Source organism: Ambystoma mexicanum, chromosome 12 (assembly GCF_040938575.1).
Source record: "Ambystoma mexicanum isolate Mex_15411 chromosome 12, UKY_AmexF1_1, whole genome shotgun sequence".
In the NCBI taxonomy this organism is placed as follows: domain Eukaryota; kingdom Metazoa; phylum Chordata; class Amphibia; order Caudata; family Ambystomatidae; genus Ambystoma; species Ambystoma mexicanum.
The window spans coordinates 428,946,609-428,968,905 of NC_090936.1; the positions used below are offsets into that span (position 1 = coordinate 428,946,609).

General features: G+C 48.7%; 1 protein-coding gene across 8 annotated transcripts in view; it reads right to left on the reverse strand.

Moving 5' to 3' along the window:
• KDM5A (lysine demethylase 5A) overlaps nt 1-22,297 on the reverse strand; it is a 1,841,472-nt gene that overhangs the window by 1,339,080 nt on the left and 480,095 nt on the right. For all 8 annotated transcript variants that reach the window (XR_011281783.1, XM_069628595.1, XM_069628593.1 and 5 more), the window contains one exon: nt 11,337-11,456. Coding sequence is in view for 7 of the 8 variants with exons in the window: in XM_069628595.1 (XP_069484696.1) it covers nt 11,337-11,456 (120 nt within the window). In the remaining variant the exon portion in view is untranslated. The remainder of the gene's footprint in view (nt 1-11,336; nt 11,457-22,297) is intronic.

Sequence of the window (22,297 nt, forward strand, 5' to 3'; positions counted from 1 at the left end):
GTAGAGGCATTATCTGTCTCCTGGTTTCAATACAGCTTAACGCGGTATCTATTTTCATCCATCCACATGACTAGAGACCATGTTTTAGAGCTTTTCAGTATTTAAAATACTATTAAAGGAAGAACCTCTGACATCTTCAATGTTCTTGCTCCTCAACTCAAACTGGAGTTTATTTTCACACGTTTTGTAGCTGCTGAATGAACATCCAAGCTCACGGTGGCCTTTACTTCCTGGTACTGGGCCAGCCAAGCTCTTCTTGAATCTACCTCCGGTATCAAGTTTTTTTCCAACTGCGCCACACTGAAAAAGCCTGTCTTATTTACTGGGGCCAAACTCTGCTAAAGTGCATTGTGGAACAGCCATGGTCTATACATTCTTATGCATATACGTTGGCGCATTGCCACAATCTATTCACTACATAGCCAGCCTTTAAGAATACTTTGTCTACTTGCGTTACTGCATCTGTACAATTGTAAAATTACGTTTTCTTCATCGTTTCTGTAGCATGAGCATCTTCATCGCGAGCCCGAAATGTTGCTCATACACCTCCTCCTTAGATCTTCACAGAATACTTACATTCTTCAGCCTCTTGTCCCTACTCTGGATACGTCAGCTCTGCTTCGCATGACATCATCAATCTTCTCTTTCGCTTGTTTTTTCACACTTCTGGTATTTCATTCAAATGGCCATCATATTGTCAGGAGTGCATATATGGCTCTCAATGGGCATCTTACTTCCAGGATTCTTTTCGGTATATGTACTCTCACTGGTACTGCACGTGTCTCACACTCTGGTTCCCAACATATAGGCATCATGGCGGCGGAGCTTTGAGTGGGGGTACTTGACTCACCCTCTACAGGAGCCCCTTCCAATCAACAAAACCCTGCAACCTCGAGCAATTAGGCGGTGCACTGTCTTCCGAATTCCGAATCTCGCCGAAACTTCGTGGACATCCTGCTGGATCTTCAGAGGCACGATTCAGGTCCAAAAGGTTCCCTCACCAGAGTGCTGACCTGGCCAACGACGAGAATCTGACCAGTATCCACAGAGTGGCATCCAGCCGCAACTCTTGCCGTCTCCTTTGATTCCCTGCTGCAAAAGTCCTCCCAAAGTCCTGTCTTCCATCTTCTTGACAAAGGAAACCATTGACCAGGTTTTTGGCTGCAGATCCTGAATTCTTCCTGCTGCAACTCTTCGTCTGTGCTGAGGTGCTGTGTTGGCTGGGTTATTTGACCTACCATGAGCCTTTGTGATTTCTGTATTGCTTTGGGGTATTTTCTGTGATTGGGAGGCCACTCCTCTAGTTCACCCAGGCCCACTGTGGAATCCTCCTATGGTGTCTGCTGTGAAGTCCCTGGACCCTCAACTAACTTTAAAGTGGAATACTTGCTTGTTTGAATAGTCTTCCTCTGGAACTTTGACATCGCCTGCAACTGAACCACATCTCACCCTGCGTACAGCAAGCACCTAGACCACCAAGAAGTTGGTTGGTAACTGTAAATCTGAGAGTGCAGAGTTACAAAAGTTGTTATTTACCTTGAATGTGTGTTGCACTATTCTGAAAAATATATGGGATACATTACTCACAGTAATCGTATTTCTGATGCTTGTATCTGCTTAGATTCACATGCTGTGCATAGGCCGACATCTGGTGGAAGCTGCGGAGTATTAGTTTGTTTTTCGAAACTCAAAAATGGGCGTCGACACAGGGCGTGCCAATAATACTATCCCTAGTGTGACGTCCACTGTACCCATGATCCCTCACACGTCTAGGACGCTCAGATTGTATTTTTTCTGACACGAGGTAGCATGAGGAGTAGCGGGAGTACAGATTATCCAAGCAGATAGCTAGAAAGATAAGACTACAAGCATCCATGCGCCTTCTCTCAGAGGGGAGGAAGGGTGGGTCGCATGTGTATCTAAGCAGATCTAAGCATCAGAAATACGATTACGGTGAGTAATGTATCCCTTCTGAGGCTTGTGGAATCTGCTTAGATCACATGCTGTGCATAGATTAGCAAGCAGTGTTAGAAGAAGGAGGTGGGATGTGAGAAGGGTCATGAGCAAATGTCTGAGAGCCGCTTGTCCCACTTGAGTATCTGTCTTGCAATGAGTGTCAATGCAGCAGTGCTGAGTAAAAGTGTGAATAGAGCTCCAAGTAGCTGCTTTGCAAATGGTGTCAAGGGGCACATTTGCAATGAAAGCCAGAGTGGCCCCAATTCCTCTTGTAGAGTAGGCTCTTGACGTGAAAGGCAACGTTTTTTTCAGAAAGGGAGTAACACAGCTGGATACAATTTATAATCCACTTAGAGATGGCACCTTTAGAGACGCAATCTCCCTCTTTGCCTGTAGGTACGGAGACAAACAGTTGGTCTGTTTTTCTTAGCGGCCTGGTCTTGTCTACATAGTATAGGGCCGCCCTACGCACATCTAGGGTGTGTAGTTTCACCTCAGCTGAGCTTTGGGGTTCTTGGAAGAAAGCCGGAAGCTCAATGGACTGGTCTACATGGAATTTAGAAATAAACTTAGGTGAGAACCTAGGGTGTGTTCGTAAAACCAGTTTATCTTTATGAACAGTAAAGAAAGGATCCTGCACTGACAGAGCCTGAATTTCACTGACCCTTCTTATCGATGTAATGGCTACTAAGAAGGCAGTTTTATATGTCAGGTGTTTGAGAATGCTTTTATGCATGGGCTCGAATGGGGGGCCCATGAGTTTAGCCAGCACCACATTAAGGTCCCATCCTGGTGGTGGGTTAGAAATTGGAGGGTGGAGTCTCTTTACCCCTTCCATGAAGGCTTTAACCACTGGTACTTTCCACCACGATACCTTGTTATGGGAGGTGGTGTATGCTGACAGAGCTGCCAGGTGTACCTTTAGTGAATTAAATACCAACCCTGTGTCCAGCAGGTGGAGCATGTAGGTGACAATAGTGGAAGGAGGGCAATCAACTGGGTTGATTTGCTTATTCTGGCACCAGATAACAAATCTTTTCCATTTGTCAAAATAACAGTACCTTGTGTTGGGCTTCCTAGATTCCTTTAGGATGTCCATGCACCTCTGTGGTAAGTTGAGGTGTCCAAACTCTGACTTCAGGAGCCATGCTGGAAAGTTCATTGAGCTGGGTTGAGGATGCATTGTTTGACCTTGGTGCTGGGATAGTAGGTTTTACCAGCACGGGAGTCTGATTGGTTCACACGTTGCTAGCCTGTGCAGGTGTGGGAACCACGGTTGTCTCGCCCACATGGGAGCAACTAGGATGAGCGTCATCAATTCCCTGTGCATCTTGTTGACCACCTTCCTCATCAGAGGAGTGGGTGAAAAAGTGTAAGCAAACCTCCCTGACCAGTTCGTCCACAGGGCGTTCCCCATGGAGCCTGGCTGGGGAAACCTGGACGCGAAGTCTGGCCATTGTCTGTTTTCGCTTGCGGCGAATAGGTCTATAGTGGGGAAACCCCACTGTGAGAAGATGTCTTATGCAACTTCTCTGTGTAGAGACCACTCGTGTTCTCTTGGGAGAGGATCTCTGCTCAAGGCGTCTGCTATAGAATTGAGATCCCCTGGAACATGTTGAGATGACAGGTAAATGTTCCATCTGAGTACCCATATCCAAATTTGTTGGGCAAGCTTGGACAGATTTGGCGAACGAGTCCCTCCCTGCTTGTTTATGTAGAACATTGCTGTTGTGCCGTCTGTTAAGATCTGCACTGACAGGTTTACCAGGTGGGGCTCGAACGCTCAAAGCGCTCTGAATACTGCCAGAAGCTCTAGGAGGTTGATATGATTCTTGGCCACTTTGTGAGACCAGAGACCCTGAGCTGTGTGGTGAAGGAGGTTTGCTTCCCACCCTGACAGGGATGCATCTGTAGTGACTACAGCCTGTACTTCTGGATCGTAAAAGGGTTTCCCCTTTGACAGGTTCTCTCTTGTCCACCAGTGAAGACTTAGTACCAGTGTTGGCGAAACGACCACTAGATGGTCCCACTGACCACTTGCCTGAGACCACTGTTTCGCCACCATTCTTGCATGGGACGCATGCGCAGGCGCGCGTGCGGGACCAGGTAAATACATGACGCCATCATGCCTAGCAAACGCATCACTTTGCGCACCGTTATCTGGCGACCTGACTGATATTGAGGAATCTGCAGTAGTATATTCTGAATTCTTTCCTCTGATGGAAAGGCCAACCCCTCTTGAGTGTTTAGTACAGCTCCTAGGAATTGTTTGGAGGTGCTTGGCACCAGGCTTGATTTATTCTAGTTCATGGAGAAACCCAATTCAAAGAGGAGGTAGATCATTCTTTGAATGTTTAAACTGCAAATTGCTGGGGTCTCCCCTGTGATGAGCCAGTCGTCCAGGTAGGGGTACACTGGGATTGCCTCCCTGCGTAGGTGTGCCACCACCACCGCCAGAACCTTGGTGAATACCCTTGGAGCAGAGGCTATACCGAAGGGCAGCACCTTGAACTGGTAGTGCTGACCGTCCACCTTGAAGCGCAAGAATCTTCTGTGCACTGGGAACATGCAAATATGAAAATAGGCATCTTTAATGTCCAATGTTGCCATCTAATCCCCTTTTTTAGGAGGGGGATTACCTCTTGGAGAGTAGTCATGCGAAGCTTTTGGGGCTTGACATACTTGTTTGCAGGGTGTAAGTCTAAGACTGGGCCCATTGTTAAATCTTTTTTTGGCACAAGGAAGTAAGTAGAATAAATACCTTTGTTTACCTGTTTGCCCAGGACGAGTTCTATCGCGTCCTTTTCTAGAAAATTGACGATCTCCTCGAGGAGGATCTTCTGGTGGTCCAAGGAATGTACTTTTTGTCGTGGGGGGTGGTTTCGGGGACGCTCGAGCAGTTCTATGCAGTATCCTGCAGACACTGGACAGCACCCATCTGTCTGATGTGATCCCTTCCCAAGCTTGGGTGAAGTTGGTAATGCGTCCTCCTACTGGAGATGCATGGGAAGGGACCCTGATCTCGGCGTCACTGTTTTGCGAGAGGCGTGCCGCCTCTGCTGGGGCTGCCTCTTCCCTTACCACGGCCCCTCTTGTTTCCCCTGTTATAACTTTGGGTAGACTGCTGGTTATTAGCCCATGATGTACCCTACCCCTGAGAATAGTTGGAGCCTTTTTGTGAGTTTTGGCGGCTCTCTTTGATTAGGGGGCTTGTTGGTCAACTGTCCCAGGGATTTCAGAGTCTCATACTCGTCTTTGGCATTTTTCAATGCATCCTCTACCGCCTTGCCAAACAGTAGATTAGGCTCCACCGGCATGTCGATTAAGGATGCTTGTGTCTCGGGTTTACACCCTGACTGTCTTAACCAAGCATGCCTCTTAATGACAGTGCTCTCTGCTATTAGCCTGCCGGCGTTATCCGCGGCATCAAAGGCTACCTTAAGGATGCAACCGGACACGGCTCTCCCCTCCAACGCAACCTGTGCCAACTGGCCCTTTAAAGGTTCCAGTGCGGAGTCTATAAGTGCAGCAAGTGGTGAGTTGGCAATCCTTGCCTGGTAGGCAGAAGTAGAGGCTACTGTCCTTCCCAATCCGTAGATCTTCTTGCTCCCTTTGTCGGGGGGAGCCTCAGAAGAAGGTATTAGTTACTACAAGCGAGTCCGGTTTTAGTTGCCCCTTTATGTAAAGCGGGTCTGATTGGGCTGCCCTGAACAATTTTCGATTCTGGGGTTTACAGCCCTGGTGAGGTCAATACCTTTGTTTACCTGTTTGCCCAGGACGAGTTCTATCGCGTCCTTTTCTAGAAAATTGACGATCTCCTCGAGGAGGATCTTCTGGTGGTCCAAGGAATGTACTTTTTGTCGTGGGGGGTGGTTTCGGGGACGCTCGAGCAGTTCTATGCAGTATCCTGCAGACACTGGACAGCACCCATCTGTCTGATGTGATCCCTTCCCAAGCTTGGGTGAAGTTGGTAATGCGTCCTCCTACTGGAGATGCATGGGAAGGGACCACCAGACTAAAATTGCCATAGATTTGTTTCACGACCTAGTGTTCCTAATAAACTGGAAAGTCAGTCCTAGTGCCCTCGAAGAGCCTGGAATTCCCGGGCTTCATAGTGGACACCCTGAGTTGTCCGCTCCATCTACCGACATCCAAGGTACACTACTCGCCCCGAAATTTGCAGGCTTTTGCAGAAAGACATCATTGCCCTTCGGGAGTTGGCGAGAGTGATCGGTCTGCTGTAATCATCCATTCAGCCCATTTTTCCCGGGCCACTGTATTACAGCGAGCTGCAGAGGCTGAAAGGCCAGCATCTGAGATGCAGCCTCTCTTGCAGCATCTAGCTCTCTCACCTGAGGAAAGGAGGGTGCTCAACTGCCGGCTCACGCATATGGATGCTGGAACGGCAGAGCAATCTTTTGGATCAACGCCAGACATAGTAATAGAATCAGACGCAAGCCGCTCAGGATGGGGAGCGAGGTGCGGTCCGGTAGCCACAGGGGTAAAGTGCCCCCCCCAGGAGCTGGAGATGCACATTAATTGCCTGGAGCTGCTCGCGGGCTCCTTCGCAGTGCGCTCCTTAGCCAGAGGCAAAGTGAGTTGTATATTACTCTAGATGGACAACATCTCTGCCGCGAGACACATCAATCATCTGGGTGGCACCAGGTCAAAGCCTCTGGCAGAATTAGCCAAGGACTTCTGGCACTTCTGTCTAAAGAACCAGATATCCTTGACAGGATTCATCTCCCCGGACTGAAGAATGAAGTAGCGGATTGGCATTCAGCCCATTCGTTAGACTACAGCAACTGAAAACTCACCAGAGAGATCTTTCTTCGCTTACAGCAAATATGGGGCCCTCTAATCAGTCACCTATTTGCTTCTCGCCTCAACGCTCAGTTGCCAGTATTCTTCAGCTGGAAGTCGGACCCAGAAGCCACAGCGACAGATGCCTTTCTTCAGAAGTGGACCGGGGGGAGGGGAGGTATCTCTTACGCTTTTACCCCCCTTCACTATGATAGCGAGTGCCCTAACAAAGGCCCGTCAGGTGCAAACAGAGCTAGTTCTCGTACGAAGTAACTTCCTCTCTCATGGTCAACAATAGAGGTCAGATGCTGATAGCACTCCGCAAATACTCACACAAAGCGGTCTCCACTCCTACCCTAGCTCGCTGGGTATGCTGGACACTCGCACAGGCTAGGATCAATATCACCCAGTTTGGCACCCACTCAGTGAGGGGCGCTATTGCGTCCAAAGCCTTTCCGTTAGGAGTCCGACTAGAGGACATCATAACAATGGCCGATTGGGCAGGAGAGTGGTTTTTTTAAGCAGTTTTACCTGAAACCAGTGGAGCAACTGGCTACCATAGTAGTAAGTAAGCTTTAAACTGGCATAATGGGAGCCTCCGGTCTTGACATCGAATAAAGATTTTCCAGAACAAATTTAAGAAAAGTCTTGATTCTATTAAAGACACAGAGGCGAGCATTATGCCGCCCGACTAAAGAAATTAAATGGCATAGAAAAAGGGAAGGGTGTATGGGTATTGAACCTAATACTCCATAAAGATTATTATTTTTTTGCAAAGAATGTAAAGTATTGATCATTTTTGCTAATTTCTTTCCCTCCCGCACATCTGTATAGGGTTATTCTTCACACCCAGTAACCCTTTGATGTTTCTCATTTCCAGCAGAGACGTCAGACAAGCCCTCTTGAATGGAGATGAGTTTCAACACAGTGGCAGCAGCTGCCAAGCAGTCCTGCATCACACGTTTGGTTACTTATGGTTACCATAGTTTGCAGCACCGAAAGAGGAAGTGGTACAAGGACTACTGCTATTTGAAAGGGCTAACTGCACTACATTGGCTGTTAAGGGTCACATGTTCCGTGACCATTTATTCACTGTCCCAAGGACCTATGGGAAACTGTTTTGCACTAAGGAGCCCAATATACTTTGGGCAATTTTCAGAACTTTTGATCTCAGGATTTCAGCACCTGTGCAAGTTAATTATGTTATGAAACTTTAAATGTTCCAATCTTGCTGCTGAGCTTCTATGGTTAATATCAAATTAAAGGAAGAGAAGCATAGTGCTTGCCTTTGTGTCTTTAATTGAAGCAAGACTTTTCTAAAAGTTATTCTGGAAAATCTTTATTCTCCCCCATCAGCTCTCAGTGCAAGCATTGGAGGCATTTATCATGCCCATCATCCACAAAGATTTTCTTCAGGTTGCACTTTGAGCAGGCCCTGAAGAGACTCTTGATGCTGGTGTCTGTCATGCAACATGGTGAATGCCCAAGTCCAAGGAAAAAGCCTTAACCGAAGAAAGAAGATCTGACGATGGAATGGATCTCAACCAGCAATGGGTCTGGAGATGAAAGACGAAGAAATTCCACAATAATAGAACAAATAGAGATATTCGAGGAGCGAAATCCAAGGACTCCCAACATCAAAACGTGCAGTGAAAATCTGAAGATGTCCACCCAGGGCGGCACTGAGGAAGACAAATGTCATTGGCTTGGGCAGTATGACTCAGTGATAGCAATAGGCTGTAGAAGCAACCAGCAGTTATTAACTTTAAAGTAAAACTGCTTTTAATATTACAGCGGATGCCCAACGACTGGGAATATTCATGAGCATGTGAATCCATGCTGGAGAAATATAGCATCATAGTCGGGCAGTGTGTGGTGGGCATTTGGAGTCCGCAGAGGAGCATGCTGGGGGAGGATGTTAAGATGGATTTCTAAACTCTGGCCTGGTGAGCACATTTTAGAAGGCTGCCCTAGTTCTAGTGAACAGGGGAACTCTGGGAGCTGTAACCAAACCAATCAAGGTAGTATGGACCGTGGTCGTGGCCAAGTCTCAGGAGAGGCGAGTGGGGTCAGGGTTCCACAATGAGTACACACAATGAAGCAGTCAAGGATTTCTCTTAGACAAGAAGTATACAAATATTACATTTATTATAGGCTCAAAAACACATTAGGAAAATGAATAGAGCAGGTAATGTTATCACAGAATAGTAATATTAAACATACATACAATCACAGTACGTTAGTGAAAGTCATAAAATTCAGACCTGCCCAGTATATGAAAGCAAAGGAAATTATTAGACAATTGCACCAACAGTCCACAGGAATAGGAACCCTAACTTGAAAATTCAAACCCTAAGTTGATTGACGCGTTGTGCCCATAAATTCAAAGTTTTCAAGTAGTTTTAGGAGTCAGAAGAAAGTTGGGGAAATGTTCCTGTGGATGTGAAGATTAGTCCAGAAGACTGTCCAAGGAGTTTACTAGCAAGTAAAAACACTTCTATCCTTTGGAGGGTTTTCAAAGTTCTTCACAAACTTTTAAAATGAGGAGATAGGAGCACCGGTAAGTAAGGCAACTTCTTGCCACCCGTACTTCTATTTTTCCCCAGACTTGGCAGGTTGTTGGGGAGACGGGGGACCGGGGTGCAGGTAGGGTTATGGGGGAGTTAAATTGCTGGAGTAGTTGTGGTCAAAGAACGCCTTCCAGTCCAGGACCCTTTGATGCTGGGATGGTGAAATCTTGCAGGACACCTACTTATGGGACTAGCTGGAGACGGCCAAAGTTACAGACAAAAACACAGAACAGTGACGCTTCTGGCGCGGTGGCCCAAACTGGAGTTGGTCAGCCCACCGGTTGGCCCAGGGACACTTCCGAAGACTCCAAACTGCAGGACCACAAGACGACATCGATAGTGGTTGGTGCCACCAGTCCAAAAGGTTTGAAACACCAGCAAGGGTCTTCTGAGATCAGAAAACAGATAGGGCTCCAACTGTACAGCAGCTAGAAATGGTTGCGAGGCCTCTTCAGGGTGGGTCCTCAGATCTTCCTTCGTCTGCACAGCTACACAGGACACTTGGCTCCTCTTCAGATCTTCTGGAATGGCTGCAGAACTCCTCTTATCCTAAATTCCGGTGAGCACAGAAACTCATCCCAACCAATAGAAATATCTGTCCAAAACCCATGCACCAACAGTGGTCCAATCAGGGACCACTGTGGGGCAATCTCATGCATACACTCCAGACACACTGAAACCAGTATGTGGATTGAGACCAGCCAGTCCCAACCCACTTACTTCCAATCCACATGTGAAAAGCACTGCTTTCACTGGCAAATGCATGACCATAAGAGGAAATGCCTAACCTGGCAAGGCAGGATGAAGGCCAAAGAACAAGTAAAAAACGTCATGGCACAGCAATAATAGGCCACCAGCCACAGTTATTAGCCAAATGCTGTAAACGCAAAAGAGCCAACTAAAAATATAGGACAAATTGTAACTGCTGCCACCAACTTGTATTGAGGAGCATTTACAAGTAACCAAAAATCCTTTGAGTGTAGGTCTAGGGTGTACAAAAATATCCCCATTGCACTGCATTGGAAGATGCATTGTGCAATATGAAAAAGTTACCTAAAACAGATAGCATGTAAAAAGAAAAAGGGAAACAGTTTCCCAGTACAAACAGTCTGAAGGACTAGTCATTTTCCCCATAACAAGTGAGGAAAAGGCCAGTGGAGTGGACGAAGTGTAAAAATAAAAGCAAAGGGTTTGGGGGTCCATAGAATATGGAGGAAAGGTTGCTCAAAGAGAAAACCTTCCTAACAGAGGATGTTGGAGAAAGGAAGCTGTGAGACGCCAGAGGGCAGGAGAAATGCAATGAGAAGATGGGAGTGAGAATGGAGGGCAAGCAGAAGAAAGGGTAAGGGGGATGGTGTGAGTACTGAAAGAAGCAAGTAAGGAGGAAAATACAAAGAGGAGGTTGGAGGCAACTGTGTGGAAGGAGAGAAGCATATCCAATATAACAAACTTATTTATGTCACAACTGGTCTTTAGAACATCAGCTAGCAAAGCACAAAGACGACAAAGTAATCTAAGCCTGTTAAAGGGTGACAGACACACCTGCCTGCAAAACCCACCAACAGACAGCCACAGTAGAGAATGTTTTAAAATACAAACATTCTGAGCTTAAGCAGTTTTTAGATCTCAACCATGAACCCATCATGGCTCTAGCAGCAAATGAACAAGTTTATCACTGATCATTAAATAAATACAACATAAGCATATAGTTCAAAGTTTAAGTACTTTGGAAAAAGTCCACCAGACCTACAAGAAAAGACCACCTGAAGTTCTGAGAACTAATAATTACTTACTTTAGCCATGTGACTGAAAGCAGATCTTTCAGCTAAACATTGTGTCATAGCTTTCCACCTACCATTCTGTAATGCTGGTCACAGTGCTCTTGGGCCGGACAACATGACACACAAGAAGAAAAACTTCCCAGGCCTCTGTGGCATGTAGCATTTTATTAAACATGTCCAAAACTGATTTGATACAAATATAGGAAGCTGTTTGCTTGGAACATACGTGGACTGGCATGTTGAAATAGTCAGACTTGAAGTTATCAGCCATTTCCCCAAAGCTCTGGAGGGTGTACTCCCGAACAGCCTGTTCAAACCCAAACGCCTCTCGTGGTTTGTTACATTCCTGCAAACAGATGCAAATATGAAAGGTGAAACAGAAAAGATTACACAGGAAGTAGAAGGTTAATGAGCTCTATAGCAGTGGATCTCTTTTGTGAGTATTTTAAACAAGTCACATATTTAGAATGCCCTCTGGTATAAAATGAGAATTCTTGAACAAGTCTTTCAAACATCTAGAGAGAATACACTATCTGCTAGTTCAACAATTCTCTTGACAATTTTTAAGTCTATACAAATCCAAGTCTTTTAAAACAAATATATTTTTTAGGGGTGGACAGATGAATGTTGTCTCAATATTAAAAGTGAAGCATCATACGGCTGTGGATGACTAGAAGTAATTGGGTTGTGCTCCTGAAGCCACAGAAAGACAAATTTAAATTCTAAGAAGGACAATTAAATACAATAATAATTTTCAATGAAAATCAATGCATTTAAAGTAATCTCGTACTGCTAACCTTTAAAAATGGTCCTTGACAGACAGAAATACCCCCCAAAGATTCACCATCTGATAAAATACCTCCAGGTATGGAGTGGATCTTGAAATCTTAGCCAACAGGAGACCTGGGAAATTCTAGCATGCTTCAGTGGCAGCAAAACTGGCTCAATAATTGATAGTCCAGTTATCTCCATAACCATTTCTTCCACTCCACAGATGCCAAGAGGAATGGTAGAATACTCAATTCTAGACACAATGAAGGTTTCAAATCATCACAGTAACTGTCATAGGGGAAGGTGATGGGGTCGTTGTGGAATTAAGAGAACACCCATCAAAAAGAACATCACCAAATTAAGTCTTTTACTCTGTTATTCTAATGCCGGAGTCTGGCAACTGTTGCTCGTCAGATGACTGGGACTACAAATCCCACCCATGTTCCTTCACTTGTGACTAGGACTTGTAGTCCAAAATATCTGAAGAGCCAAATGTTACAGACCCTGCTCTAATGGATACCGCTGCTCACACAGATTGCCTGACTCATGAAAGACACCCAGAACATAATACTGCATAGAAGGTATACAAATGATTACAACAAACAAATATGGAACAAAAAACATTGTCAGGCAGCCTAGCCAAACCAGACACCTCACACCAGAACACTGTATCCAGATAGAACAGTTTTGCAAAGAGTCTTTAGTGGCAGAGTGACAGATGTCCAGTACAGGAACACCTCTCTAGATAGCAGAAATAGCTGTATTATACCTTGGCGTAAAGGCTTGGGCTCACTAAGGGACTTCATTCAACCCCAGCTCATGGTAGGTCTTAGTGCATTTGGACATAGTTTGTTCAGTAAAGGTTTTCGCTTAAGGCCAACAAAAAGTTGATCATAAATTGGATACTCTTTGAACCTAGCAATGGAGAAATAAAATGCCTGCATAAGATAAAGGCAATGGAAGAATTAGTTACCTATCTACAACTATAGACAGTCTTTGGCTGACCATAAAAAAACACTTTAGATTTTTTTTTTTAAAAACACTGATTCCACCAAAACTGTGGATATTCATCCTTTTCCACATACCAAGTGTGAGGTATCCGGGAACCAGTTTATTTCCTATAACAGAGGAGGTGAGGGCACCACCTCCAACTACCCGTGACCTTGCAGCATATAATCAACCTACCATAACTCAGAGCGAAGCCTGGGAGCATTCCAGTACTAGGGCCCACCTCTTCATATCTGCAAATGTAGTTCTCCAGCATTGGTATCTGTCATGTATCAACTTGCTTGAATTTTGAAAAATCCAAAGTACATAAAGATTTCATAAAAGTAAAACAAAATGACAAGCAATAAGAATAAAGGCTTTTAAACAGCAGCCAATCCATCTCATTATGATCAATTTCTCACTAACTTTGGTCAGTTCCACCCCGGGCCACTGTCTCCCCATTTTCCATCAGTCAGGCCCCATGAGACTATGAAAGATACAAATGCTGAAGAACCACAATATTGAAGAGGAAAGTGTGGCAAGTCAGAATTAGGAGACAAACAAGATGGGATTTTTGGTAAGCGTTACTTTATTTGTAAGCTCTCGAAAACAAACTGTACCTAAACCTCTTAGTCTTAATCTAAAGAAATGAACGAAAACTAAGAGTGCTCGTCAGTAGGTGTTGCAAATGAATTCACGTCAGCTGTTCAGAAACCTATTCTGGCTAGACATCTGTCCCTACCACTTTATACAAAGCAAATAACTGAAGCTCTAACAAAAAAAATGTACGCTAAGGGCTGTTACCTAAACCGAGAACTGGTGGTTTGTTTCGGACGCTACCGTAATGTCTGTCTAGCTCCATAGACAGAGGCTCCTTGACCCAGTGTACGGTTGCATTCAGGACAACAAATATCCCCTGAATGATTACCCTTTTTGGGGGATTGACCTGGTTAGTCTCTGTTCTAGGCACTTTGCAGCTCCACTGTCCGAGTATCTGGTCAGAGTTCAGTCTTTGGCACAGCAAGGGCTTTCTATGTCTGTTGAGATGGATTTCACGAATCTGGCCCGGTGGACAGACTTTAGAAGGCCACCCTACTTAGAGAACAGGGTAACTCAGAGGTTAGCCAAACCCAATCAAGGTAGCAGAGGAGAGCAGTCAAGGCTATTCTCAGAAGAGAGTGAGTGGAGTTTGGGGTCCACAATAATTCACATTAGAAAGTTAAGAACAAACATTCTATATTTATTCTAGGCCCAAAACACACTAGAAAATGAAACAAGCAGGTGATCAGATTGCACAACAATTATAAACATATATACAGTCACCATAGTTTCTTAGAAATGCAGACAATAACCAACAAAAGTGGTAAGTGATGCAGTAAGATTAAACGAAGTCACAAGAAATGTGCCCTAACTGAAGAAGTACAATCCCTGTAAAGAGTAGAGCCTTGTGGCCCAAAAGTTACAATGCTTCTCCCCAGAATGTGTCTGATGTAGGTTTTCTCTTGTTGGTGAATAGTTTCAGACAAGATACCCAACAAAAGTTACTGGTGAGTAAAAATGTGTTTTTATCTTTCAGGTACCACTGTTGTAGACTAGACTATCAAAAAGCAGTGGAATGGCAGGGTCAATGCTATGTGTTTACTTACGCCCACTCCCCACAACTCAAATGTTCCCAGATGACTGTATGGGTCAACTGGGGGATAAAAGGGGGGGAGGGATGGTTGGGGGGTGGGGGGTCACTGGAGGTAGGTTTTCCCACTGTTCCTTCAACTGAGAGGTGCCCAGGAGCTTCGGGCCAAAAATTCCTTCTGGTCGGTTCCAGGAGCAGGGTGGCAAGCCCTAGCGATGGGAAATACAGAAGGCACCGATTCAGACCTCTTCAGGACATTTTACCAGACGGGAGAAGGAGTTCAGGCGAAGCAGGCATCCTTCCAGTCGAAGTTGAAGATTACCTTCCAGAGCAGAATCCCTTGAAGCTGGAGGGGCTGACATTTTGCAGGACAGCTATTTACACCACAAGCTGGCGACTACCAAAGTTCCAGAGGTGAACGCCTACCAGTGATGGTTCCAGCAAGGAAATCCACAGCAGAGCTGGCCAGTACACCGGCTGGTCTAGGGACACTACCGAAGGCACAGGACGTATCTATGTGATTACTGCGTCGAGTTTACTTCTACCAGCGTAAATGCAGACTTTATTTCAACCCCCTTTTCACCCCACATATATGCAGGGGAGACCCCCTGCAGTGCCCCTTTCATCCATTATAATTTTGTACCCATCCATGAAAAGGGGGTCAAAACGAGAAAATAAAGCCTGCATTTTCAGGGATCACAGTAAACGTGGTGCAGTAATTGTATAACCCCCTCAGGACTGCTGGATCCTCGAGAACAAGTTGAGACTCGCTGGCCCCACCAATCCATGGGTTGGAGCACTGCTCGGGGCCTAAACAGATCAGGTAGTCGGGCAGGGCTTTACTGAGCAAATGGATCTTCAGTCAGCTGCTCTTCTACACAGGATAATGATCTACAATGCTGATTTGAAGAAATGGTTGCAGGAGTTCTCTTCTTATCCAAGACTCTGAGTGGAAGCAAGTCCAAGCCCTCCAATGGTAAGGGTCTGCACCATTCAAACAGCCGGCAGTGGTCCAATCATGGACTAGTGCGAGTTTCACTCATTTCCCATCCTCATACAGCACAGATGTGGAATGAGACCAAACACTCCCACTCCCTACATGGGCCACACACACAAAGGCATCACTAACTTGCAAAAGCAGCAGCTTTTCCAGGCAAGTTCATGATTTTATGTGCGATTTTCTGAACTGGCAAGGCCGGAAGAAGGCCAAACAACAAGGCCAAAGAACAAGCGAGAATCTTTTGGAGTAGGCATTTTAAAGCACTAGCCACGGTCAGTAGCCAAACTCGGTAAGGAACAAGGTACTTACCTCTAACTATTTAGCAGGGGTCTGGCATGGATTCACATGAACATGAATAAAGAATAAATAGCAGTACAACATTACACAAACGCAGGAGGTGCCAAGGCTCAACAAAGGAAACACTCATCTCTGGAACAGACTCACCTCAGGGGAACAGGTTGCGTAGCACTGCTTGGCCGACCCAGACTCCTCTCTGGAATCCCTGTCAACGCAGTGGAACCTTGTGAAATTGTACGTAGACCTCCATGTAGCAGCCCTGCAGATGTCCAGCAGGGGCACACCAGACAGGAACGCTGTCGTCACAGCGATCGCTCTGGTGGAATGGGCTCTCAGAGGGCCGGGCAGTGGTCAGTTTGCCAACCGATGACAGTGTGCGATACAGCCAGAGAGCCACATGGAGATGGAAGCATAAGAGAAGGCCTTCTCATGGTTCACAGGAGCAAAGTTCATGGACAGTGGAGATGCCACATAGAACTTCAGAGCACGAGCAACGTCCAGCAAGCGCAAGGCCCTTTCAGCCAGTGACTAAGGCTTCGGAAAAAACACAGTTAACACCAAAGGCTTGTTGAGGTGGAATTCGGACAGATCCTTTAGCATGAAGGAGGGGTATGCCCGTAGCACAACCCTCGATTAGTGGAAAGCCAGATATGGCTGTTTGCAGGATAGGGCCTGGATCTCACCCACCCACCTGGCAGAGGTGATGGCCACAAGGAAAGCAGTTTTCCACAAGAGGAACGAGAGGGGCCTGATGCATAGGCTTGAAAGGGGCTTCCATGAGCCTTGTCAGCACCACGTTGAGTTCCCACGCCTGGGCAGGAGCCCTCACCAGAGGGAAATGGTCACAACAGTCCATTGAGGAACTCCTTGATCAAAAAGTGGGACCAAAGAAATGACCTTCCGGGAGACCTGGTGTAGCGGGAGAAAGCCGCCAGATGAACCTTGACAGAGGCGTGCACCAGCCCCACCTTGGCCAAGTTGAACAAGTACAGAAAAACCTGGGGGGTCAGAGGGGTGATCTTCTGCGACCGGCACCACATACCGAACAATTCCACTTGTGACCATAGCACGTAAGAGTCGATAACACTCTGGAGCTAACAAGGACCTCCCTGCAGTCTGCCGGCAACTCATATCCCCCAAACTCTAGGGCTGCAGGAGCCAAGCCCCCAGGTTCAGCGATCCTGGGTTGTGATGCAGGATCACGCCTCCTTCTCTGGTGAGCAGATTCGCGACCACTGGAAGTTTGACCAGAGGCAATGCCGACAGACTTGAGAAGGTCCGGGTACAAAACCTGCATCGGCCACGCCGGGGCGACCAGAATCATCCTGCATCGGCACTGTGAGTTGACTGATGACTTGCAGCAGTAGAGGCAACAAATGGAACGCGTAAAGAAACAGGCCTTCCCACGCAAAGGAGAAGGCATCCCCCATGCTGCTCAGCTGGTGGAACCTGCTGGCAAATTTCTGGCATTTTGAGTTTGCTGCCGTCGCAAACAGACTGATCTGGGGCCTGCCCCACATGATGAAGAGGCGGTCCACCTGGTCCTGCTGAAGTTCCTATTCGTGGCAGGAACACAACTCCCTGCCGAGGGAGTCTGCTATGGTGTTCTGGACTCCGGCCAGCTGAAAGGGGATGAGGAACATCTCTTGTCCAATGGCCCAGTGCCACAAGTTCTGCGCCTCTTGGGAGAGCACTGGGGATCGAGTGCCTCCCTGCTTCCTGATGTAGAACATTGTGGTGGTGTTGTCCGTGAAGATCCTCAACACCTTGCCCTGCAGGGACAGACGGAATGATTTGCAGGCCCAGAAAACTGCCCGCAGCTCCAGTATATTGATGTGGAGATCCTTCTCTGGCAGCCACAGGCCTCTGGCGTGCAGACGTCCAGTGTGGGCTCCCCAGCCCACCAAGGAAGCGTCCGCGGTGACAGTCTCCTGGTATGGGAGGGGACTGGAGGAGGGGGTTTGTAACCCTGTGCCTCGAGCGATGATGGAGTGTATGCCCCATGTTAGGCAGAGGTTGCATGCAGTACCCTTTGGGACCACTACACACGACTAGGACTACATGTGTAAGCAAAACCAACTTTTGGTACAAGTCTGTACCACACATATTGTGGTAGCAAGCCGAGCAGCCAGTCTCATCTCAACAGGGAAAGTGAGCTTGTAATGAGGTTACAAAGAGGTCTACAATCACAAGTATTCAAATAAACACTTACACTCAAGGTTTCTTGGTAAAACACTTATTAATTTATTACACAGTCAGTTAAAAAACATTCACTAAAAGGAGGCAATCAATATTACACAAAAATATCCTACAATACTTCACAATAAACGGTTCTGAAACATTTAAACTACTTTGAAGGAGGAGCAAAATGGCATTCAGAGCATTTGAAGTAGGAGCAACAAGGCATAAGTTAACAAAATGAATGTTAGAGTTACTTTGAAAACAGTGCAAATATTTTTGAGTTCACCAGGAGTTGGTCCAATTAAATAGGTAGGCCAAAGTCAATGGGCTAGAGTCTTGTATAGGTAAAAACGGTTCTGGTAGATAAACGGAAAAGTCTTTGCCACGGTTCTCAGAAGTAGTTCTCAGAAGAAAGTTATATGTCGGATCACAAGCTGACTAGGCCTGCAAGTTCCCATAGTTTCATGCACTGTCGCAGTGAGAGGCAAGTTTTCTCGGTCAGGTTTTCACAGTACCTTAGATTGAAGAAAAAGATGCAGCCGAAGACTTCTATTCCTGGCCGTTCCTGCAGACCTCGTTGTTCCTGAGCTTCAGTCGTGGGGACAAGAAGGACTCCTCGGCTGGGCAAACCTGCTGGCGAACCTCTATCATTTGGAGTTTGTCGTTGTCGCGAACAGGTCGATCTGGGGTTTGCCCCATCGCTGAAAGAGTCGATCCACTTGATCCTGGCGTAGTTCCCACTCGTGGCACGAGCGCAGCTCTCTGAGTGAGTCGGTGATGGTGTTTTTTATCCCTGACAGATGAAACTACACCAGAAACATCCCTTGGGCAACGGCCCAGTGCCACAGATCCTGGGCTTCCTTGGATAGGGCAGGGGATCTGGTGCCGCCCTGCTTCCGAATGTAGAACATCGTGGTGGTGTTGTCGGTGAAGATCCTCACCACCTTGCCCTTGAGCGACTGGAGAAAGGACCTGAGGGCCCAGAACACTGCACGGAGCTCCAGGATGTTGATGTGGATCGGCTTCTCCTCCGGGAGCCAGAGGCCTCTCGCGTGAAGATCTCCGGTGAGCGCTCTCCACCCCTCCAGGGAGGCATCCGTCGTCACCGTTACCTGGTGGGCTGGGGTCTGAAAGTCTGTCCCTGCCGCCAGATGAGCGTGGGTGCCCCACCACCAGATCGCTCGACGGAAGGTCTCATTGAGAGGGATCCTGTCCTCGAAGCTGCCCGTCCCTTGGATCCAGCAGGCGTCGAGGAACTCCTGTAGAGGACGCATCCTAAGACTACACAGGTGCACGAGATATATGCAAGAGGACATCATCCCGAGGAGAGACTTGATGGACCTCACCCTGGCCACATCCGTGGCCAGCAGACGCTGCACCTTGCCCAGGATGGCCTTTGTCCTTTCCTCCGACGGTGAGGCCAGACACGCCATGTGTCGAGCTTGGCTCCCAGAAACAGTGCGACTTGCGAGGGGACCAGGTGGGATTTCGGGAAGTTGATGGAGAACCCCAAGTCCGTGAGCAGCTGGACGGTCTTCGCTGTGTGTTCTACGGCGAGCTCCCTTGTCCCTGCACGGATGAGCCAATCGTCCAGGTAGGGGTAGACATAGATCCCTTGCAGGCGCAGCCGCGCCGCCACTGGTGCGAGGCACTTGGTGAAAACCCTGGGTGCCGACTTCAATCCGAACGGAAGGGCCTTCAACTGGTAGTGCCATCCTTGGACCACGAACATGAGGAACTTTCGATGTCCTTTTAGAATGGGGATGTGGAAGTATGCATCCTAAATCTAACGTCGACAGGAAATCATCCTCCTCCAGCTGTCCCAGCACGTGCTGGAGGGTGACCATCCGGAACTTCTGTGCCTTGATGTACTTGTTCAGTCGTTGCAGGTCCAGGATGGGCCTCCATCCTCCTGTCTTCTTTTTCATGAGGAAGTACCTTGAGTATACTCCGGAGCCCCGGAGCCTCTTCGGGACGAGCTTGATGGCACCTTTCTTGAGCATCGCCCTTCCCTCCAGTAGTAGTTGAGGGACGTTGTTTTCCTTCCTGGCCACCGGAGGAATGCGGGGACACACTTTAAGAAACTCGAGGGCGTGCCCCTGGGCCAGGGCGTCCGGCATCCAATGGTCGGTGGAGATGGACTCCCACACGCTGACGAACTTCGCCAGCTGGCCTCCCACCGGGGTGCTTCGGCAGGGGCCCGACGCCACTGTCGGTTCAGTCTTGCTTGGAGGACGCCTTGCCACCTTGGCCTCCCTGGCGACGAGATCCACCTGACTTGCCTCGTCCCCTATAGGCTTCTTGCGACGAGGAGCGGGCTGCCTGGCGGTACGTAGAGGAGCCACCGCCGAATCCCTTGGAGGCACCTTGCTTGCCTCCGGAGCTCCAAAAGGACAGCCGTCGTTGCTGGAGAACTCCTAGGGCCCGAGCCGTCTCCGTGTCCGCCTTGATGGCTTGGAGGGACTCATCCACAGTTTTCCCCAACAGGTTGTTCCCGTCGAAGGGCATGTCCAACACCTTGGTTTGTACGTCCTGGCGGAAATCCATCGCCTTGAGCCACCCACGCCGTCTAAGGCAAACGCTGTTGCCTAGCTGGCGGAAACCAGTGTCAGCAATGTCCGTTGCCATTGTTATGGCGTGGTCCGACGCCACCTCCCCTTCCTACAAGATCTCCAGGGCCTCCGCCCTCTTGTCGTCCGGTAGAAGTCCAACAGGGGGGCGATCTTGTATCACAACTCCCTGTCATAGCGGGCCACGATCGCAACGGCGTTGGCCGCCTTAATCGTTGTTGCCACCGACGAGATAACTCGACCCATCGCATCCAGCTTCTTTCCTTCGCCGTCCGGCGGGGAAGTTGACGTTGAGGCCGATGCTCCCCCCCCCCCCCCGCTTTATTCTTGGCCGCCGCTGAGACGACCGAGTCAGGGGTCGGTTGCGCCCTAAGGCACCAGGGGGCCACGTCGGGGACCCGGTACTTCTTGTACCGATCCCTCTTAGCAGGCGTCGTAGACTGGTTCTTGAGAAGGGCGAGTCCCTCGTCCCAGATGTCATCCAGCAGAGGCACGGCGAGGACCGTCTTCCTCTTGGCCTCGCGCTGTTGGTAAAGGAACCTCTCCTACGTCTCTTCGGGGCAGAGCTGGAAAAGCTTGGATGCCCTGGCAATCATAGCGTGGAAGGACCCGATCTCGTCGGGCGGGGAGGCCCGAGTCGGAGGCGATGGGAGATCCGTCCCGTCGTCATCCGTGCCCGTCGCGGCCATGTCCGTTCCCGTGTCATCCCCAGGGACGGGGGCAAAGGTTGAGCAGGCCGAGAGGGTTGAAAAGTCGGGGCTGGATGGGTCCGTCTCCTCTTGCTTGGGGGACTTCCTGACGGGCCTGGTTCTGGCTCCTCCGTTGGGTCTGGCTCCGGCTCCTCAGTCCGAGGTAGGGGCAAACTCGTCCTTCTCTCTGTACATAAGTATTGTTTTGCCAACAAAATGGCCGCCGAGTTGTCCTGCGGCTCCGGAAGCGACGGGCGCGACGGTTGACTTGGAACCTCGTTGGCACCGCCGTCGCTCTCGTTGTCCTCTTCATCAGGATCTTTCCCGTGGGGCCGGGCCTCCTCAATGCCCTCGTCGAGGCCCTCCAAGACTTCAACCAGCTCCTCCTCGGAGGTTGTGTCCGTATCCAGGATGGCCACCGCCCCCCCCCCCTCTTTTTCCGCTGGGGGTCTTCTCGATGGGCCTTAAAGAGGCTTCCCTCCGCGGTGGCAGGGAAAATCTGGGCCCTGAGGTCGCCCCCACTGATGCAGCCTCCATAGGCTGCATCAGGGCCGCCACGACTTCCTCGATAGAGGCCTTAGCCGAGTGAATCAAGGCCTTCACCACCTTCTGTGGGCCTGTGGCCTTCACCTTGGGGGGAGGGTCACCGCCTCGCTCCCCCTCGGCTGGATCCTTTGTGCCGGACCGGGGCCTCTCCAGAAGCTTTCGCCGGGTTCTCGGCTTTCCTCTTCCCCGAGCCAGAGCGTTGGCTCGTGGTTGATGGCGCCGGAGAGGATGCGCACTGCCTGGCAGCCGAGGAGCCCTACCGTTCGGCGCTCCTGGAGCCCGCGGACTCGCGGTGCTTTGCCTTCTGTTGGGCCCCCGTCGCCGGGGCGCCCTCACAGGACTTAGAAAACCGCTCAAACCTTTTCTTCTTCTCACCTGCTGGGCTCTTCCCTTCCAGCCAGTTGGAGAGGCGAAGAGGTCGATCCTTCATGGTCCGCTCCGACATGTTCCCGCAAAACGCACAGTCCTCCACGTGCGTTTTGTCCTCATGAAGGCAGAAGAGGCATTTCGAATGCT